Below are 16,278 nucleotides of genomic sequence, written 5' to 3'. Positions count from 1 at the left end.
AAACTATAAATTTGACAAAAATTACTTTTTTTTGAAAAAAAAATTGAAAAAAAATTATTTAAATTTTTTTTTAAATCTTTTTTTTTTTGAAAAAAAATGTTTTCTTCATTTTGACATATGTTGGAAGATCTGAACTTTTTTTCAAAGCAATCGTACTGCTTTAAATGCATAGAGACAAAATATAAAGCGCGTAAGCGCCGCGTCGCTGTCTAACGGGTGAACATTGGTACGGAACCCATAGGAATGTTAACAAAATTTATACTTATTGTTAAAATCTCTATAAAATATCTTATAATTTGATGTGCATATGTCTAATGATCATTTTTGACCGCCAATTTGGCATTTTTTTTACTTTTTTTGTTAGATCCCCAAAACCGCTAAACCTGCCCTTATAAAAATTTGATCAAATCTTCATCTTGTCAATACAAGTAAAATGTTTTTTGAATTATTGAATTCGGACGCTCCGTTCTATTAAAAACTGAGGTACCGTTTTTGGCACTTTTTGCCCCATATCTTCGGAACCTCTAGACCTACCACCGCCAAAAATTAATCAGCACGTCTCCTTATCAATACGGATCGAATGCTTTTTAAATTATTCAAATTGCTTCATCCGTGTTCCCGAAATCTTCGACGAAAATTTGTATCCGCACACACATGCATACTACGCACACACACACACATACACACATACATCCATTTTTTCTAAGGTATGCCAAAATATTCAGAAACCTCTGAAACGTAAAGATATATAAAAATTTTCATTTTCAATTTTTTTGCGATTACTATAACTTACCCTACGCGAAGTTAATAAAAAAGATATAAATAATATAAAAATTCTTACAAAATAGAGGTTTGTGGTAGGAGGTTAAAAATTCAGGCTTATGTGTTTTTTATATACGCATTATAAAAATATAAAAAAATAAAAATTGATCGAAAAAATATTTAGATAAAAAGTTATCGGGGGGGGCGAAAAGTTCTTACAAAATAGGGGTTTGTGGTAGAAGGTTGAATAGTTTGGGTTATATGTGAAAAAATAAAAAATAAAGTTAAATAAGTCTTCAGGACAGTCAACCCCTACCACTTGGTTTTATCTAAATATCCGAAAACATTTTCCTGAATTTTCACGACGATCGGAAGTATGGTTTATGAATGCATAATAATTACACTCACAAAGAGACAGACATACATCCATTTTTAATTATATAGATTATCTACCAAAAATCCGTACTAACTCAGTTGTCAACCTGATAGTTTTAACAAATTTAATTTTCATATTTTGAGCGTATTTTATACCTCTTGCAAAAAAAATTCCCGTTTATTCTTTGACAAAAACTGTCTCCTTGATCATTTTTCTATCTAACTTTACGCATTGATCTAAAGGTGAATAATCATATTAAATATTAAAATCAATTATTAGCATTAAAATCAACATTGTATTATTTTTGTAAATTCTGTATAGTAGTTTTGTATGTTGTATTTAAGAAATCCTTGTAAGTAATACTTGTGTGTAATAGTATTTTATTTACACACAATTCAATTTGTCTTCTTTATATTCATTATAGTTGCATAGATTTTAGTTAAATATAATTAACTAAACTTCTACGTTAACTTAACATAAAATGATTTTGAAATATGTTGATTCTATTCTTTCTGGCATGTTCATAAAAAATTTCAAGAAGTATACCTAGTATATCTCAAAATGTTCCATCAAAATTATTTACCATAATCCTTTTTAATTTGAATGTTCTTAATAAGTGGAGGTTCACTTGTATGAAATATGCTAGTATTATCTCTGGATGGACCCTGAGAAAAAACAGTGCAATTAATAACTCAAAATATTTTTATAGATGGAATTAAAATACGCAAAACTTTATGGAAGATCCCGACTGGCAATAATCTGAAGAAAATATGGTGGTGCTACACTTGGCCTATTAAAATGTTTTTGACTATCACTGTGCCAAGCCCCAAGACGTGGAGAAAGCTTTACCCAATAACGTTTATCATGTGCATCGTTTGGATAGGTGTAAATGCATATCTTGTTTTTTGGATGGTTGCTGTGATTGGTAAGAATAAACTTGATAAAAAAAGATTATAATGTTTGATAAAGTATTGAATTCGTATAATATATGAATTTAGACATTAATATTGATGATGGCGTTTGTTTTACTGCAATTTTAATTGATCTTTATCATAAGATGAAAGCGAAGTATGAAACCGACTGTTGCCTTTTATAATTCATTATGCACTTTTGTTAATTTCCCAGTTTATTTTGTTCAACAATAGTGTACTTAGACCTATTTTAGCGAATAGAATTTGAGAAAGTACCCTTTTTTCTTATCATTCAAAAAAACATCAGCCAATCAATACGATAGTATTTTAACTCTTTTTTAACAAGTCTTGCAAAATTTCACATACTTCTCTGGCTCAGCAAATGTTTTTTCTTGTAACAAAATTTATGAAATAATGATACATGATCACTTATTTTGCTCAATAGCGCAACAAAAACTTCAGCAATTCTTCATTCTGTTAATACAAGTAACATGTGTCAAATCAAACGCTTCCTTCTCTCAAAAACTGCTTTACCATTATTGGCCCATACCTTCGAAACGGCTGGACTTGCCTTTGCAACAAACAGATCAGAAGTAGGAATCGCATTCTTTTTAAATCATTCGGATTGATCAGTGTTCTCAAAATTGTAGAAAAAAAATTGTATATACACATACATACACACACATACATCCAATTTTTTAAGGTATGCCAAAATATTCAGAAACCTTTGATAGGTAAAGATGCATAAAAATTTTCATTTTCAATTTTTTGCGACTACTTCAACTTACTCTACGGAAAGTTGATAAATATAATAATAAAACATTATAGTTGAAATCAACATTTACATATTAAACTAGGCTAATATTTAGTTATAGAATCCACAATTATCAGGCTTTGACAGTAATAACATTTGATCTCATTATTGTACGAATAAATTTAGCCGAACACGTTTTACTATATATTCTAAACAAGAAGTTCTTAAAAATTTGTTTGCTATCAATCATTATTTTTAATTTTTTACCTAAGTTTTCAGTTTTAAAGATGTTTAATCCACAATTATGTAAAAATTTGAAAAATAAGAATGGATAGAAAATGAAACATCTGTTGACCTTATTGATTCTCATGCATTTATACATACATACATTTTTCAAGTTGATGTCAAACCATAGAGAATACCTTAAGATGACAAGACAACAAAATTAGTAAATCGCATTCTGTGACAAAAGAATAAATTTCTCCTTCGTAAGGATAATAATATCACTATTAATTCCATAAATCAATATTTTAATTCTTATTGTAAAGTATCTGCATAAAACTGAGAAAATAAAATCCACATCAGAATACATTGATAAATTAAATTAATTTTTTGAAATCGGCCCAGCTGTTTTTGAGCAAACGTCAATGAAAGCTCAAATTTTGACAAACGCCACAAAACGATACTAATTTTTGCAACTTTGACGGATTTTTAAAATTAGTGTGATCTATAAGACTATGGTACCTACCATCGAAAAAATCATAAAACTCGTCGAAAAAAAATTTTTTAACACTTTATTACAAGAAAAACGGCCCGGCCGATCTTTACCAAAACTAATGAAGCACGATTCCCAACCAATATCTTTTGAACGGTTTTTAAATTTTCAAAATCGATTTAGAATTGCGAACTAAAACGTGGACAAAAAATTTTTGGAAACGGCTTGGCTATTCGTCGCACAAAACTGAGTCCTCATGGAGATACATCGAATGGCTTTTAAATTTCTGAAATCGTTCAAGCCGTTTTGGATAAAACGTCGATTTGCGGCAAAAAATCTGTTCACAAACACAATCACACGCACGCTCATACTTTTTCCAAATTTGGTCTCATTCGATTCAGAATGGCTTGAAACGTCGAGAAAACATAAAATTAGCGAATCGGATTTTTTGATGGGAGCATAAACTTCTTCTTTGGGAAGTTAATAATAAATCGATGTACATTAAATTAAATAAATAACAATACATTTGCATTCGGAACTTTTATTTAAAAATATTTTTGACTTCAATAACTTCAATATTATGTTTTTTGGTTCTTTGAGTTCAAAAACATATATTGTATACTATTGAATATTAAATTGATTGGAACAAAAGTTGTCTACCCTTGGGTATTATACTTTTTTATTACATGCTAGATAGTTTATATCATTATATTTATTTATAATGCAGATAAAACAGTATTTTAAATTTGTAGTTATATAATGTATTTAATTAACAGTATGTATGTATTTTTATGAAGGTTATTTAAAAGTAATAAGGTTAATTATTAATTAAAACGTCTGCCATCTAATTAAAATCTCGTTTATTATCTACCAATATGAATTTAATTTGTAAATCAATTATCTAACCATTTGTTACGATATACATGAACATAAAATTTTGTTTTGTCATACGATTACGCACGAAATTCAAGCACATTGAAATATTTTCAATTTGTACTTTTACAGTTTGCGAGCTTGAGATGATTCGAAGGAGATTAGATAGAAAATTTGGTAAATCAAGCGTGTTTATCTTTATAAAATCTGATCTTTTAGAAGTTTTTAATTAAATTTTGAACATGGACATGATTATCTCTGGTTCATTGACGTTTTTGTTGGATTTTGCGATATTAATATTGCGTTACTTTATTTATCTGCAAGTTTTATAATTGACATATACCGCGCAGAAATTTGATTTTCAAGATTGATAAAATATAAGTGATCGATTAGTGTGAAATTGACTAGCACAATTTTTAACTCCCCAGAAGTGAAGATTATATTTTCACTGAAAAAATCAAATTGCTAATTTTTCTACATAGAACTTAATTGTGATTTGTACTTACTTACCACTTTGCAATTTCAGCCGAATTACTATTTTTTGTATCGGTGAAAAAAATAAACTTTCCAAACGGTATTAAAATATACTTGTGATCTATGTAGTAAGGTGACCACATTTTTGAAGTCATAACCGGGATATGAATCAATCTCTTTATGTGAATTTTTCTATATGAATCAATTTTTTTTAAATCAGAATTGCAAACTTTTGTAATACGTTTTTATCTATGTTATTATAATATATCTTATATATTACGATCTATATGTTCTATTCAATTTTTTTCCTAATTAATAGAAAAAAATAGCATTTGTTCGTTTGTTTCATAATGTTTATTAATTTAACTCTTAATTAAACTCGGAACAAAAAATCTAAACCCAGGACAAATATTGCTTTTAGAAAAACCCGGGACACAAGGTGGAAATCCAGTTTGTCCTGGCCAAACCGGAACGTATGGTCACCTTATATGTAGGTACATTTCGACTATACTGTGGAAATACGACTATTTGTAATCAATATTTCCATATTTACCAAAAATTGTATTATAAAATAATTGTTTACAAAAATAAAATCTAAGACATTTCATATATCATTCGTTTTGTTTGGATCTCTTGTCTACTACGATGTCACTATTACTACTATTCCTACTAATAATTTTCTAAATATAGTTTTCTTCCTGATTTAATTTTCTGACAGAACAGAGCACAAAGGTAAAATTTGACTTTATGTAATTATACTGTAAAAACCAAGCCAACTACACAACAATAAATGAACCGCATCAAACAAACAACTATTCAATTATATTCAGCAAAATTTTCGGATAATTATAATTATTGTGGAAACAATATTCATTCCTTTATTCAGAGAAAAATAGGTTTAAATATTTTATTTTTAATTTTATAGAAATCGTTTAATATTAGCTACTTTATTTAATAAATACCATTTTGAATTTTGAAATTACCTTTTTAATAATTAACTTTCCGAAGGAGAAGTTTGTTTCCATAAAAAAATCCGATTCACTAACTTTGTTTTCTCGACGTTTTAAACTTAAAATTCTGAATCGAATGAGACCAAATTTGGAAAAAATATGTGTGTGCGTACGTGTGTGTGTATGTATGTGAACATACTTTTTGCCGTAAATCAACTTTTATTTAAAAAAACGGCTGGACCGATTTCAAAAATTCAAAAACCATTCGATGTATCTCGATGAGGACTATTGTTTGTCAGTTTTGTGCGACGATTGGTTAAGCCGTTTCTTTACAAATAGCAGAAAAGTGAAAAATATTTCGTCATCGTTTTAGCCCGCAGTTCTGAACCGATTTTGATAATTCAAAAACTGTTTGAAAGAAATTGGTTGGCAATCGTACTGATTAGTTTTTGGTAAATATTGGCCGGGCCTTTTCTTATAATAAAGTGTTACAAAAAATTCGACGATTTTTATGATTTTTTTACGGTAGATACCACAGTCTTCTAGATCATACTATAATATTACGGCCCTACAACAACTCGTTTAGCTTTAAAAATTCGTCAAAGTTTGCAAAAATTAGTACTTAAGCATTTGTCAAAATTAGACCTTTGATCGACGTTTTCTCAAAAACTATCGTTTGTCAGTTTTTGCAACGATCTGCCGAACTTTTCTTTATAATTTGAAGAAAAGTGTTAAACTTTTAAAATGATACGGAATAGTTTTAGGTGAATATCTACCAAGCCGTTTTCTTATAATTAACTATTGCAAAAAAAATTTAAGCCGATTTTTATGGAACTTTTGGCGATATATATCATGGTCTTATTAAAACTTACTGAAATATTACGGCCTTACTACAAGTAGTTCAATTTTAAAAGTTCAAAGTTTGAGAAAATGAGTAGTTTTCTGACGTTTGTTAAAATTAAAATTAGAAGATTTACATTTATTTATTTACATTACATTTATTTAAAAATTGTTGATTTTTGAAAATTTTCATTTAGAAAGTACTTCGAGATAACGTGTTCGTTCGTTTTCAATTATGTGTAATAAACTTATTATTAAAATTTCCGTAAAATATCTGATAATTTTATGTGCATATGTCTAATGATCATATGTTTGATTGCATATGTTTTCTGCATCTCCTGGCATGGCAAAGATAAGGCCTCGCATGCTTTCTTGAATATCAGTTATTCATTTCATTTCGTTTTTTCATTATAATCGAATTCTCCATTTGCTAAAAAAATTGATGTCTATTTGTTGCACATCTTGCCCCGTATCTTTAAAACGCATGGGCCAAAATTAGCACCTCTCCCTATCAATAGGAATTGAATATCTTTTGTATTATCAATCAATTGGTTGATATGTTCTTTCGAAATCCTGAACGATAAATTGTATCCTAATATAATTACAGAAGGCCTTGAAACGTAAATGAACTTACATTATAGCTTTTTAGAATTACCATAACTTAACTTACATGAAGTTGATAAAATCGTTACAATTGGTACCTACGATTGGTATTGTGTGACACTTACTTGTAAAACAATTTAGAGCATACCACTATACAAGTTTAATAAATTTTTATACTTATTTTGTTACTCGTATCATAATAGTTATTTCTTTTTATTATTTTGTAGGAGTTACGTTAGGTGTGCCCGATTCTGTAATGGGAATGACATTTTTAGCTGCCGGAGGATGTCTTCCAGAAGCAATATCAATAGTGATAATGTCACGAAAAGGTATGAGTACAAATAATTATTTTGAAAAGAGTGCAAAACTTTTGACCGGCATAATGTGAATGCTTATTATATTATTATTTGCTACTAAACTTATTTGAAATACATTTTTTTCACAATGATGCTTGCAATTATGTTTCGAAGTATTTCTCTTTTTGAATGGCAAAAAAATGTATTTACCACTTTTTTGGGAATTTATTGTTTTTTTAGGAGGCATGATGACTGAAGTGATAAAATATAGTAAATGAGACGTGAGAATAATTAATAAAAACACTTTACAGTGCAAAATTGAGCAAGTATCAACATATGATAAATATGTGTGCGGTTCAACATAAGCCTGTTTTAGAGTTATTCGAGTGGCACACTCCAACCTGTGGCCCATGTCTATCTACTATCACATATCTATCTTATTATGTGTTGACATATATTGACAAGTATAAACAAGTAAATAATCGCAAAAAATCGAAAATAACTAGTGGTGTATGGCAGCTTAAGGCAAATTGCTGAAACTTTCCGTACCGTAACGAAATGTTCGAGAAATATTAAATGTTTTTAAATAGATTATTATAAATAATTGCCTAATTTTTATAAAAATCATTTAAACTGAGTTGCAAAGTTAAAATTATTTGTTTGAAGTATATTAGAACTTTAGTCAGAATTAAAATTAAAATTTGAATTATTTTCAATTTACAAACAAAAATTTTTTTTGAAAAAAAAATTGCAGAAAAATTTGAAACAATTTTTGTTCCAAAAGCAATTATTTTGTCAGAATGAGCAGAAAGTTCTTTGAATCATTCAAATTGGACAAATAGTTCTCTCAAAAACTGCCCTTTTTTGCACATTTAGCTCTGTATCTTTGAAACTTCTCGATCATTCAAATCGGTACTCCGTTCACTCAAAAATTCGATTTGTATTTTCTGCACTTTTTGCTTCTTATCTCCGTAACGACGGAATCTATCTTTGCCAAAAACTAATCAGCACATCTCCCCATCAATAGGAATCGAATGTTTTATAACCCTTCAAATCGGTTGATCCGTGCGCCCGAAAACGTGGACGAAAAAATGCAGACATACAGAACACACACACACATCCATTTTTCTGAGGTATGCCAAAATGTTCAGAAACCTTCAAAACGTTGAGAAATGCAAAAATTTTCATTTTCGATTTTCGGCCCATTACTATAACTACCCTTAGGAAGTTAAAAATATAAATGAAACTTTAAAAACGGAACGTACGATTTAAATAATTTTAAATACATTTATGCGCTTACGCGCTTTGATATTTCTTCTATAAAACAGCCACACAGCATGATTGCTTTGAGAAAAAGTTAAAAAATTTTAGAACTAGCTGTAAGTGGAATTCTGTCTTAAGGCAATTAAGGCATTGTGCCTTAAGGCAAATTGCTGGAACATTCCGTACCAAAAATTTTTATTTTTTTAAAATCGATTAACATTTTTGAAAAAAAATTATTTCAAAAAAAATAGATTTTTGAGAAACTACTTTTTTTTGAAAAAAAATTTTTTTTTTGAATGTAAATTTTTTTGAGAAGAAACATGTTTTCTTCATTTTGACATATCTTCTTCTGAAATTCTGAACTTTTTTTCAAAGCAATCGTACTGCTTGAACTGCATAGAGACGAAATGTCAAAGCGCGCAAGTGCCGCGCCGCCGTCTAACGCATAAGCATTGGTACGAAACCCATAGAAATGTAAAAAAACATACTTATTGTTAAAATCTCTACGAAATATCTGATAATTTGATGTGCACATGTCTAATGATCATTTTTAACCGCCGAATGGGTTTTTTTTTCACTTTTTTTATTAGATCTCCGAAACCGCTATACCTGCCTTCATGAATATTTTACCAGTTTTTTATCTTGTCAATACAAGTAAAATGTTTTTTGAATTATTCAAATCGGACGATCCGTTTTCTTAAAAACTGAGTTACCGTTTTCGGCATTTATTGCTCCGTATCTTCGGTACGGCTAGACTTGCCTTCGTCAAAAACCAATCAGCACGTCCTCTTATCAATAGTAACCGAATGTTTTTTGAATTATTCAAATCGGTTGATCCGTGTTCCCAAAATCGTCGACAAAAATTTGTATCCGCACATACATACATACACGCACACACACACACATACATCCATTTTTTCTAAGGTATACCAAAATGTTCAGAAGGTTTTGAAACGTAAAAATATATGAAAACTTTCATTATTGATTTTTTTCGATTACTATAACTTGCCTTGCGGGAAGTTAAAAATTCAAATTATTAAAAAAATCTAAATATAAAATCAAAATTTTCAAAAAAGTTAATTTTTTTCAAAAATTTCAATATTCTCAACAAATTTTAGAAGTTTTTTAAAAATTTTAATTTTCGGTACGGAAAGTTTCAGCAATTTGGATTAGGCAAGATTCCATCACTAGTTTATTTATTTGATTCGTATTTAGTTTCTTATATCTTTTAATAAGAATATAATTCTAGTTTTCCTGACAAGAGATAAAAATAATATTATGCATCTCACTTCATTAAGCATTTCTTCGTTAATATAACAAAAATTGCATGTAAAAAATTGCTTAGTTCATCTTTCCAAATTGTATTCTAAATACCAAATAATAAATCGTATTGGTCTTTAATTCAATTACTTTTCTAAAATGCATCTTCATTATTTTCAGGAAAGGGTGGCATGGGCGTATCGAACTCTCTGGGAGCCAATTCACTGGCCGTATTGATGTCATTAGGAATGCCTTGGTTTATCAAAACCATCAAACATGGAATTGGCAATCCAGCACAAGTTTATATCGATTCCAGCGGCGTCGTTTACACTATAATTGGACTACTTTTAGCAATCTGGTCATTGTTCTCTATACTTAGCATTGGTGGATACCAAATGAGTAAAAAGACTGGATTACTCTTGATGTTAACGTACTTAGTATTTGTGATCTTAGCGATATTATCCGAAATGGGTGTATTTTTCGAACAGTGCTGATACCTTATATATATATATATATATATATATATATATATATATATATACTCAAATGTTTTTGTAATATATGTATTTAGATGTAAACAAAATGCCTAATATGATTATTTATTAATCGACTTAAGATTAAAAATTTATTTTAATTAAAAAATGAAAAATGATTATTTAAGTTAAATATTTTTTCTGACTATAAATAGATCAGATATTTGAAAATTCTTTTATAAAGATTAAGTTAGCATGTAAAATTATTTCTAGTCGTTGTATTTTTATCATCTTGTAAATAAAATCACTAATGCAAATTTGTCTATGAAACTATAATTTATTATGGAATATTTCGAAGGAGAATTTTAGGTTTATTCCAACAAAATCCAATGTGCTAACTTCATGTTGTCTCGAAGTTTCAGGCCATTCTGAATCGTGTGAGACTAATTTTAGAGAATGTATGTAAATGTGCGTGTATGTGCGCCGATTTTGTGCCTTTTGTAGACTTTTTCTCAAAAGCAGCTGGACCAATTTTGAAAATTTAAAAGTCATTCGATCTAAACTTATTCCTTCCATCGCCCCCTTTGAAGATCAAAATTTTTGTATCGCCCCCCTACCAAATTTTTTATACAATCTCTGAAAACTGTTTCTTTTATTACTTTTATTAATATAGTTATAGTGTGATATATTAGTTGATGCAACCTTACATTCTAAATTGGACATTTTTACCAGTGAAAGCAAATAAAACGCAACTTTATGACATTAATCATATATTTTATATATTATAATCAAATTAATATAAACAGTATATAAAATTTTATTTTCAAACTCTAATGAGAAGGATGAATTTGATGGTTTTTTACAAGTTTGTCAATATCAGGTTCCATTGCACTCAAAAACAGTCGTAAGTCACCGCGTTTGGTAATTTGCAACTGATTTCTGTTTTTAGTAAGTAGCATTGTCACAGTGCTAAATCCACGTTCACACAAATATGACGATGGAAATGCTAGTAAAAATTTTTGAACAACCAACCACAAGCCAGGATATAAGTGCTGAATTGACTTCTGTAGCCAAAATTGTTGGTAACCATCTTTAAATTTGATTTTTAACTCTTCATTTGTTGTTAATTCTATAAGTTCTTCTTCTAGCTGGGCTGATGCTTCTACATTTGCATTTGAAAAAGGGTCTAATACCCAGCCTGGTATTTCCAAATTCAAAATATCTTGAAATCTTTCAATAAAATTTCCATGAAGATTTTTCAAATGTTGGCAGTACACGAGCAAGTCTTCGTTGCACGATACCGATAAATTTGGAAAATTATGAAACTCCCGTCTGCCAATATTTTTCTTATGTAATAACAGTTTTGCTATAAAAGCAGCGATGATATTTTTTGTTTTTATTAAATTTAAGCCATCGCCTTGAAGTTGTAAATTCATATTGTTGAGTAATGCATAAAGATCTGTGAGATATGCTATATCATTTTTTGATGATATCAGTTCTTTACACAACTGTGTGTCCTTATTTTCTAAAAACTCAACAGTCAAAGAGATTGTAAAAACGGGTCAGACAATTTCCTTTTGATAGCCAACGCACTTCTGTGTGAAATAACAATCTGTTGAATTCTTCATCATTAGCGGTACACAGCTGATTGAACAATCTCTCATTTAAAGAGTTGTGTCGGATTTTATTAATAGCTCTGATGACATGTTGCAATGCTTGATGCAATCGTTCACTTAAGTTTTTGGCAACTAGATGCTGTCGATGTATCACGCAATGCACAGCAAGAACATTGGGAATTTTATTTTTTAGGTAGGCTATGAATCCTTTTTGACAACCCCTCATAGCTGGAGCACCATCAGTAGCAACTGATATAATATTCTTCAATGGAATATCTTTCTCATCAAAAAACTTTTCCAATGTTTTGAATATGGTTTCTCCTTTTGTATCTGTCTCTAAATTTCTAACAAATAGAAGTTCTTGGCATACTTCTTCATCTTTAATGAACCTCACGTAAGTCAACAACAATGCTTCATTATTTGGTAAAGTAGACTCATCCAATTGGAGTGAAAATTTACAAGACTTCAAATGATTGCATAATAATTCTTCAATATTTTCAGCCATTTCATCAATTCGTCTTTGCACAGAACTATTACTCAAAGGAATTTTGCAAATTATATCTGCTGCTGGTTTATGTAGCACAGTAGTTATAACTTCTTTTACAGCTGGCAAAATTAATGATTCTCCAATAGTGTGTGGTTTACCTGTTTGGGCAATTAACCGAGAGATATTGTATGACGCTCGAAGTCCGTCATCGTCCTGCTTAGCAGCTACAGAAAAAAGTTTTGACACACTAGGCTGAGCAATATACATCTTTTCCAGATTTCGAAAGTAATCAACATTTTTATCCTTCTTATCCGGATGCATTCTATTCAAATGATCTTGAAGTCTTGAGGGCTTCATTGCTTCATTTGAAAATGTTTTTGAACACAGAAGGCATAAAGGCATACATGGGTTTACAGAATTTTCTATGAATCCATATTTAATATATTCTGCAATGTACTGACGCATCTTTTTTTTGCTTGCGACATGGCTTTTCTTTTAAAAATTACGCGAAAAATGTTGGGTGCAATCACTTTTAAAAGTTAATTTAGTGAACTGTAATATAGAATTATCCCGTCACCAAAAAAAAAAGGAATAAAAACAACTATTATCTTTGCGAAATATCTTGATCTAATTTACATGCTTCTGCACTCATTACTCTACTTTTCTAGACTGTTTCAATTTATAATATTACAGATATTTATATGCAAAAATTTTTAAATATTAAAATTACTGTAGTTAAAGGTGCACTCCCCCCCGTCGGGAGATTTGTATGTACCGCTATCATTGCGGGGTTGTCTATACCTGGTGAATTAGTCTATCTTTATGGAGTATTATGTTTTTGAGAACAGGTATTACATCTATATCTTTTAAAGTGTGGGAGTCGTAATGTTATGATAATATATCAAAATTATTGACTATAAAAATATTTCGATATCAAAAATATATATGACATGTCCGATTGTTTTTTACAAATCAAAACCAGCCTGCTTGATATCGCCACAAAAGCAATTGTATTGTAAATGACCCTTTTTTAAACAATTAGAACATATACCCTTGCCGCTAATAAAACTTTCCTATCAGATTACGCCATGGAAAGAAATTTGGAACAGTTTATTATAGAATGATTATCTTTGCATGCATTGTCAATATTAATTGATCGGAAGAATAAATATTTTTTTTACAATTGTGTTTAATAAAAGTATTTAAATTTAATCTCCCTAATGCCGTTTTTCATTGGCCTAAAAATGCAAAAATTTCCAACACAGTCGGTAAATGCTTTTGGGATATGTTAGTATTTAACTCCAAGTGAGTTGAAAATTGGTATATTAATTTTTGGTAAAAAGCTATAAAATGGCATCAAAATCATTCAAATACCATGGAAACACGACCAAACATTGAAAGTACCAATTAATCGTTGGGATACAAATTCTGGTAAACTTTAAAATGTAAAGTAAATACAATACAACAACCAACATTTTTCGCGAGGCCTTTCATCGCCCCCCTGGAGTTCAATATCGCCCACCAGGGGGCGATATCGCCCACTTTGAGAAAGACTGAAACTGAATAAGTACTCGCATTGTCTACCTTGGTACAATAATCTGCCAAGCCGTTTCTGTGTAATTAGAAGATAAGTGAAAAAATTTTCGTTGACGTTTTAGCACGTAATCTTGAATCAATTTTAGAAATTCAAAAATCGTTCGATAGATATTGGTAGGGACTCGTGCTGATTAGTTTTTGGTTTAACAAAATCTTATCTTTAGAATCGGCCCATTCTTTGTAAATAACTAAAACCTTTAAAATTTTAACTTTGAAAATTCGTTTAAGTTTGTAAAAATTAGCAGCGCCTTTTTAACGTGATAAGTAATGAACATGTCGATAGAGTTCATGACCTAAACGGATATTAGAGGCATACGAGATTAAAAATATTAAGTTACAACTAACTTCACGACGTGAATCACAAAGATGAATTACAAAATATAGACAGTGGTGCCTAACGCCTGCCCACTGGTTTTCCGTAGGCCTATTTATCAAGTACGCGCAGTGCTTGGTTACTGTGGGCTATCACATTTTCTAACCCTGACCACCGGACTTCTGTAGGCATACCTATCCATTATGGCCAGACCTCGAATCAATAACTAGCTCTAACCACCGGTCTTTTGTTGGACTACCTATCCAGTGCAATAAGACTAGCTAGTCAGCAGTCACACAATGAAATGCAACTTGTTTTACGATCATCTTCAAACAAGTTTGACGTCAGCTTGTCAACACTAAGTGCGGAGTATTGTGACGATCAAGTCAGAGTTGACATCCGGAGAAAAACAAAATATTATATCATGACATTGAATATATTTTTGTGAATAATATTTTATAATATCAGTTGGAAATAATTTATTATTAATCAACACATTTCCGCACACTAATCAAAATAACTATTTTAACAATTTAGCATTCACAAAAATCTTTGCACATTAGCAAAGGTTGATAAATTTGAAATCTTATAATCCCAGTAAACAATCCATGGATAAAACATAAATCAGTTTAAAATGGTTTATTACAAATAGAAAAATATTATTTCAATATTTGATTAATAAATTTCCTAGCTCAATAAACGCTGCGCACAGAAAATTTTAAAAGATGATTAAAAAAACGAGGATTTAAAGCTAATCATCTGATTTCTAGTGGCGTCATAAACGAATTTTTGGTCAAATGGAAAGAAGTGCAATCATTTACTCACTTTTCTAACATAACTGAGGCACTAAAAAAATCAAACAATGTGTTATGTGCCGATATCCTTATATTTAGTAGGTACCACCAAATGAACGAAAATGTCTGTTCCTTAGCGCCAGGCAGTAAACATATTGATATTTTTGTGAGAATTGACGTAATTTATTCTAATTATTTAATTTTGTTCTGTGTGAGTGCTAACGGTCACTACATACCCCCATTTTTCGTATTTCCTAGACAAGGAATGAGAAGCTTATGGTAAATGTACCAGCTGAGAGCATCGGTGTGGCCCAGCCAAAAGGGTGGATGAATAGTGACTTTTTTTGCAATATTTAAGAATATTCGTCAAACACACATGCGCATACACGTACACTCCAGAGTGTGGAAATGGCTACATATGTGTTCAATGCAGGTTATTTTAAAATGTCCGGTACTAGGTGCCACTTTTAAAAATTATATTTCTTGTTACCAAAGTTTGATTGATAGTATTGATTATTTTTTAGCAAAGTTGCGTTTTTGTTAATTTGGTTTGAATTCTAACTTTGTTATCTAATATAAGTCATAATTTAATAAACATTTCGTATAATAATTTTTTATTTATTTATAAAAAACTTAGGTGTCCGCCACTCGGGGACTTCCCCCTATTTATAATTTAATTATTCTGTAATAAATGTATTAAAATTTGTATTGTGCATATATATATATATATATATATATATTTATATATATATATATATATATAATATATATATATATATATATATATATATATATATTGCCTTAATCGCTAAAGACAACCTTAACAAATGATACGCGTGCTCTTTCTTTCAGTTTTCTTTGAGGATCCAGAAAGATGACCTCTCCTTTGAATATGACTGATTTGACATGTTTCGTAGTGAAT

The 16,278-nt window shown here is 29.8% G+C and overlaps 1 protein-coding gene and 1 pseudogene across 1 annotated transcript; one reads left to right on the top strand and one right to left on the bottom strand.

Moving 5' to 3' along the window:
• The first annotated feature begins 1,960 nt into the window (after window positions 1-1,960).
• Window positions 1,961-10,571, top strand: LOC113367164 (sodium/potassium/calcium exchanger 5-like). Its single transcript, XM_026608794.1, has 3 exons — window positions 1,961-2,063; window positions 7,486-7,587; window positions 10,258-10,571. Exons 1-3 carry the CDS (start codon window positions 2,003-2,005, stop codon window positions 10,569-10,571), a joined length of 477 nt encoding a protein of 158 aa, XP_026464579.1. The 5' UTR covers window positions 1,961-2,002.
• Window positions 10,572-11,380: 809 nt separating this feature from the next.
• On the bottom strand, window positions 11,381-14,764 carry LOC113367163 (annotated as a pseudogene).
• Between the last annotated feature and the right edge of the window lie 1,514 nt (window positions 14,765-16,278).

The sequence above is a fragment of the Ctenocephalides felis genome, unplaced genomic scaffold (assembly GCF_003426905.1).
Source record: "Ctenocephalides felis isolate EL2017-DRISC unplaced genomic scaffold, ASM342690v1 CF-g0.4_SCAFFOLD_01170, whole genome shotgun sequence".
Classification (NCBI taxonomy): Eukaryota; Metazoa; Arthropoda; class Insecta; order Siphonaptera; family Pulicidae; genus Ctenocephalides; species Ctenocephalides felis.
Note: the sequence above shows the minus strand (reverse complement) of the source record. Positions and strands in the feature narration are given on the sequence as shown.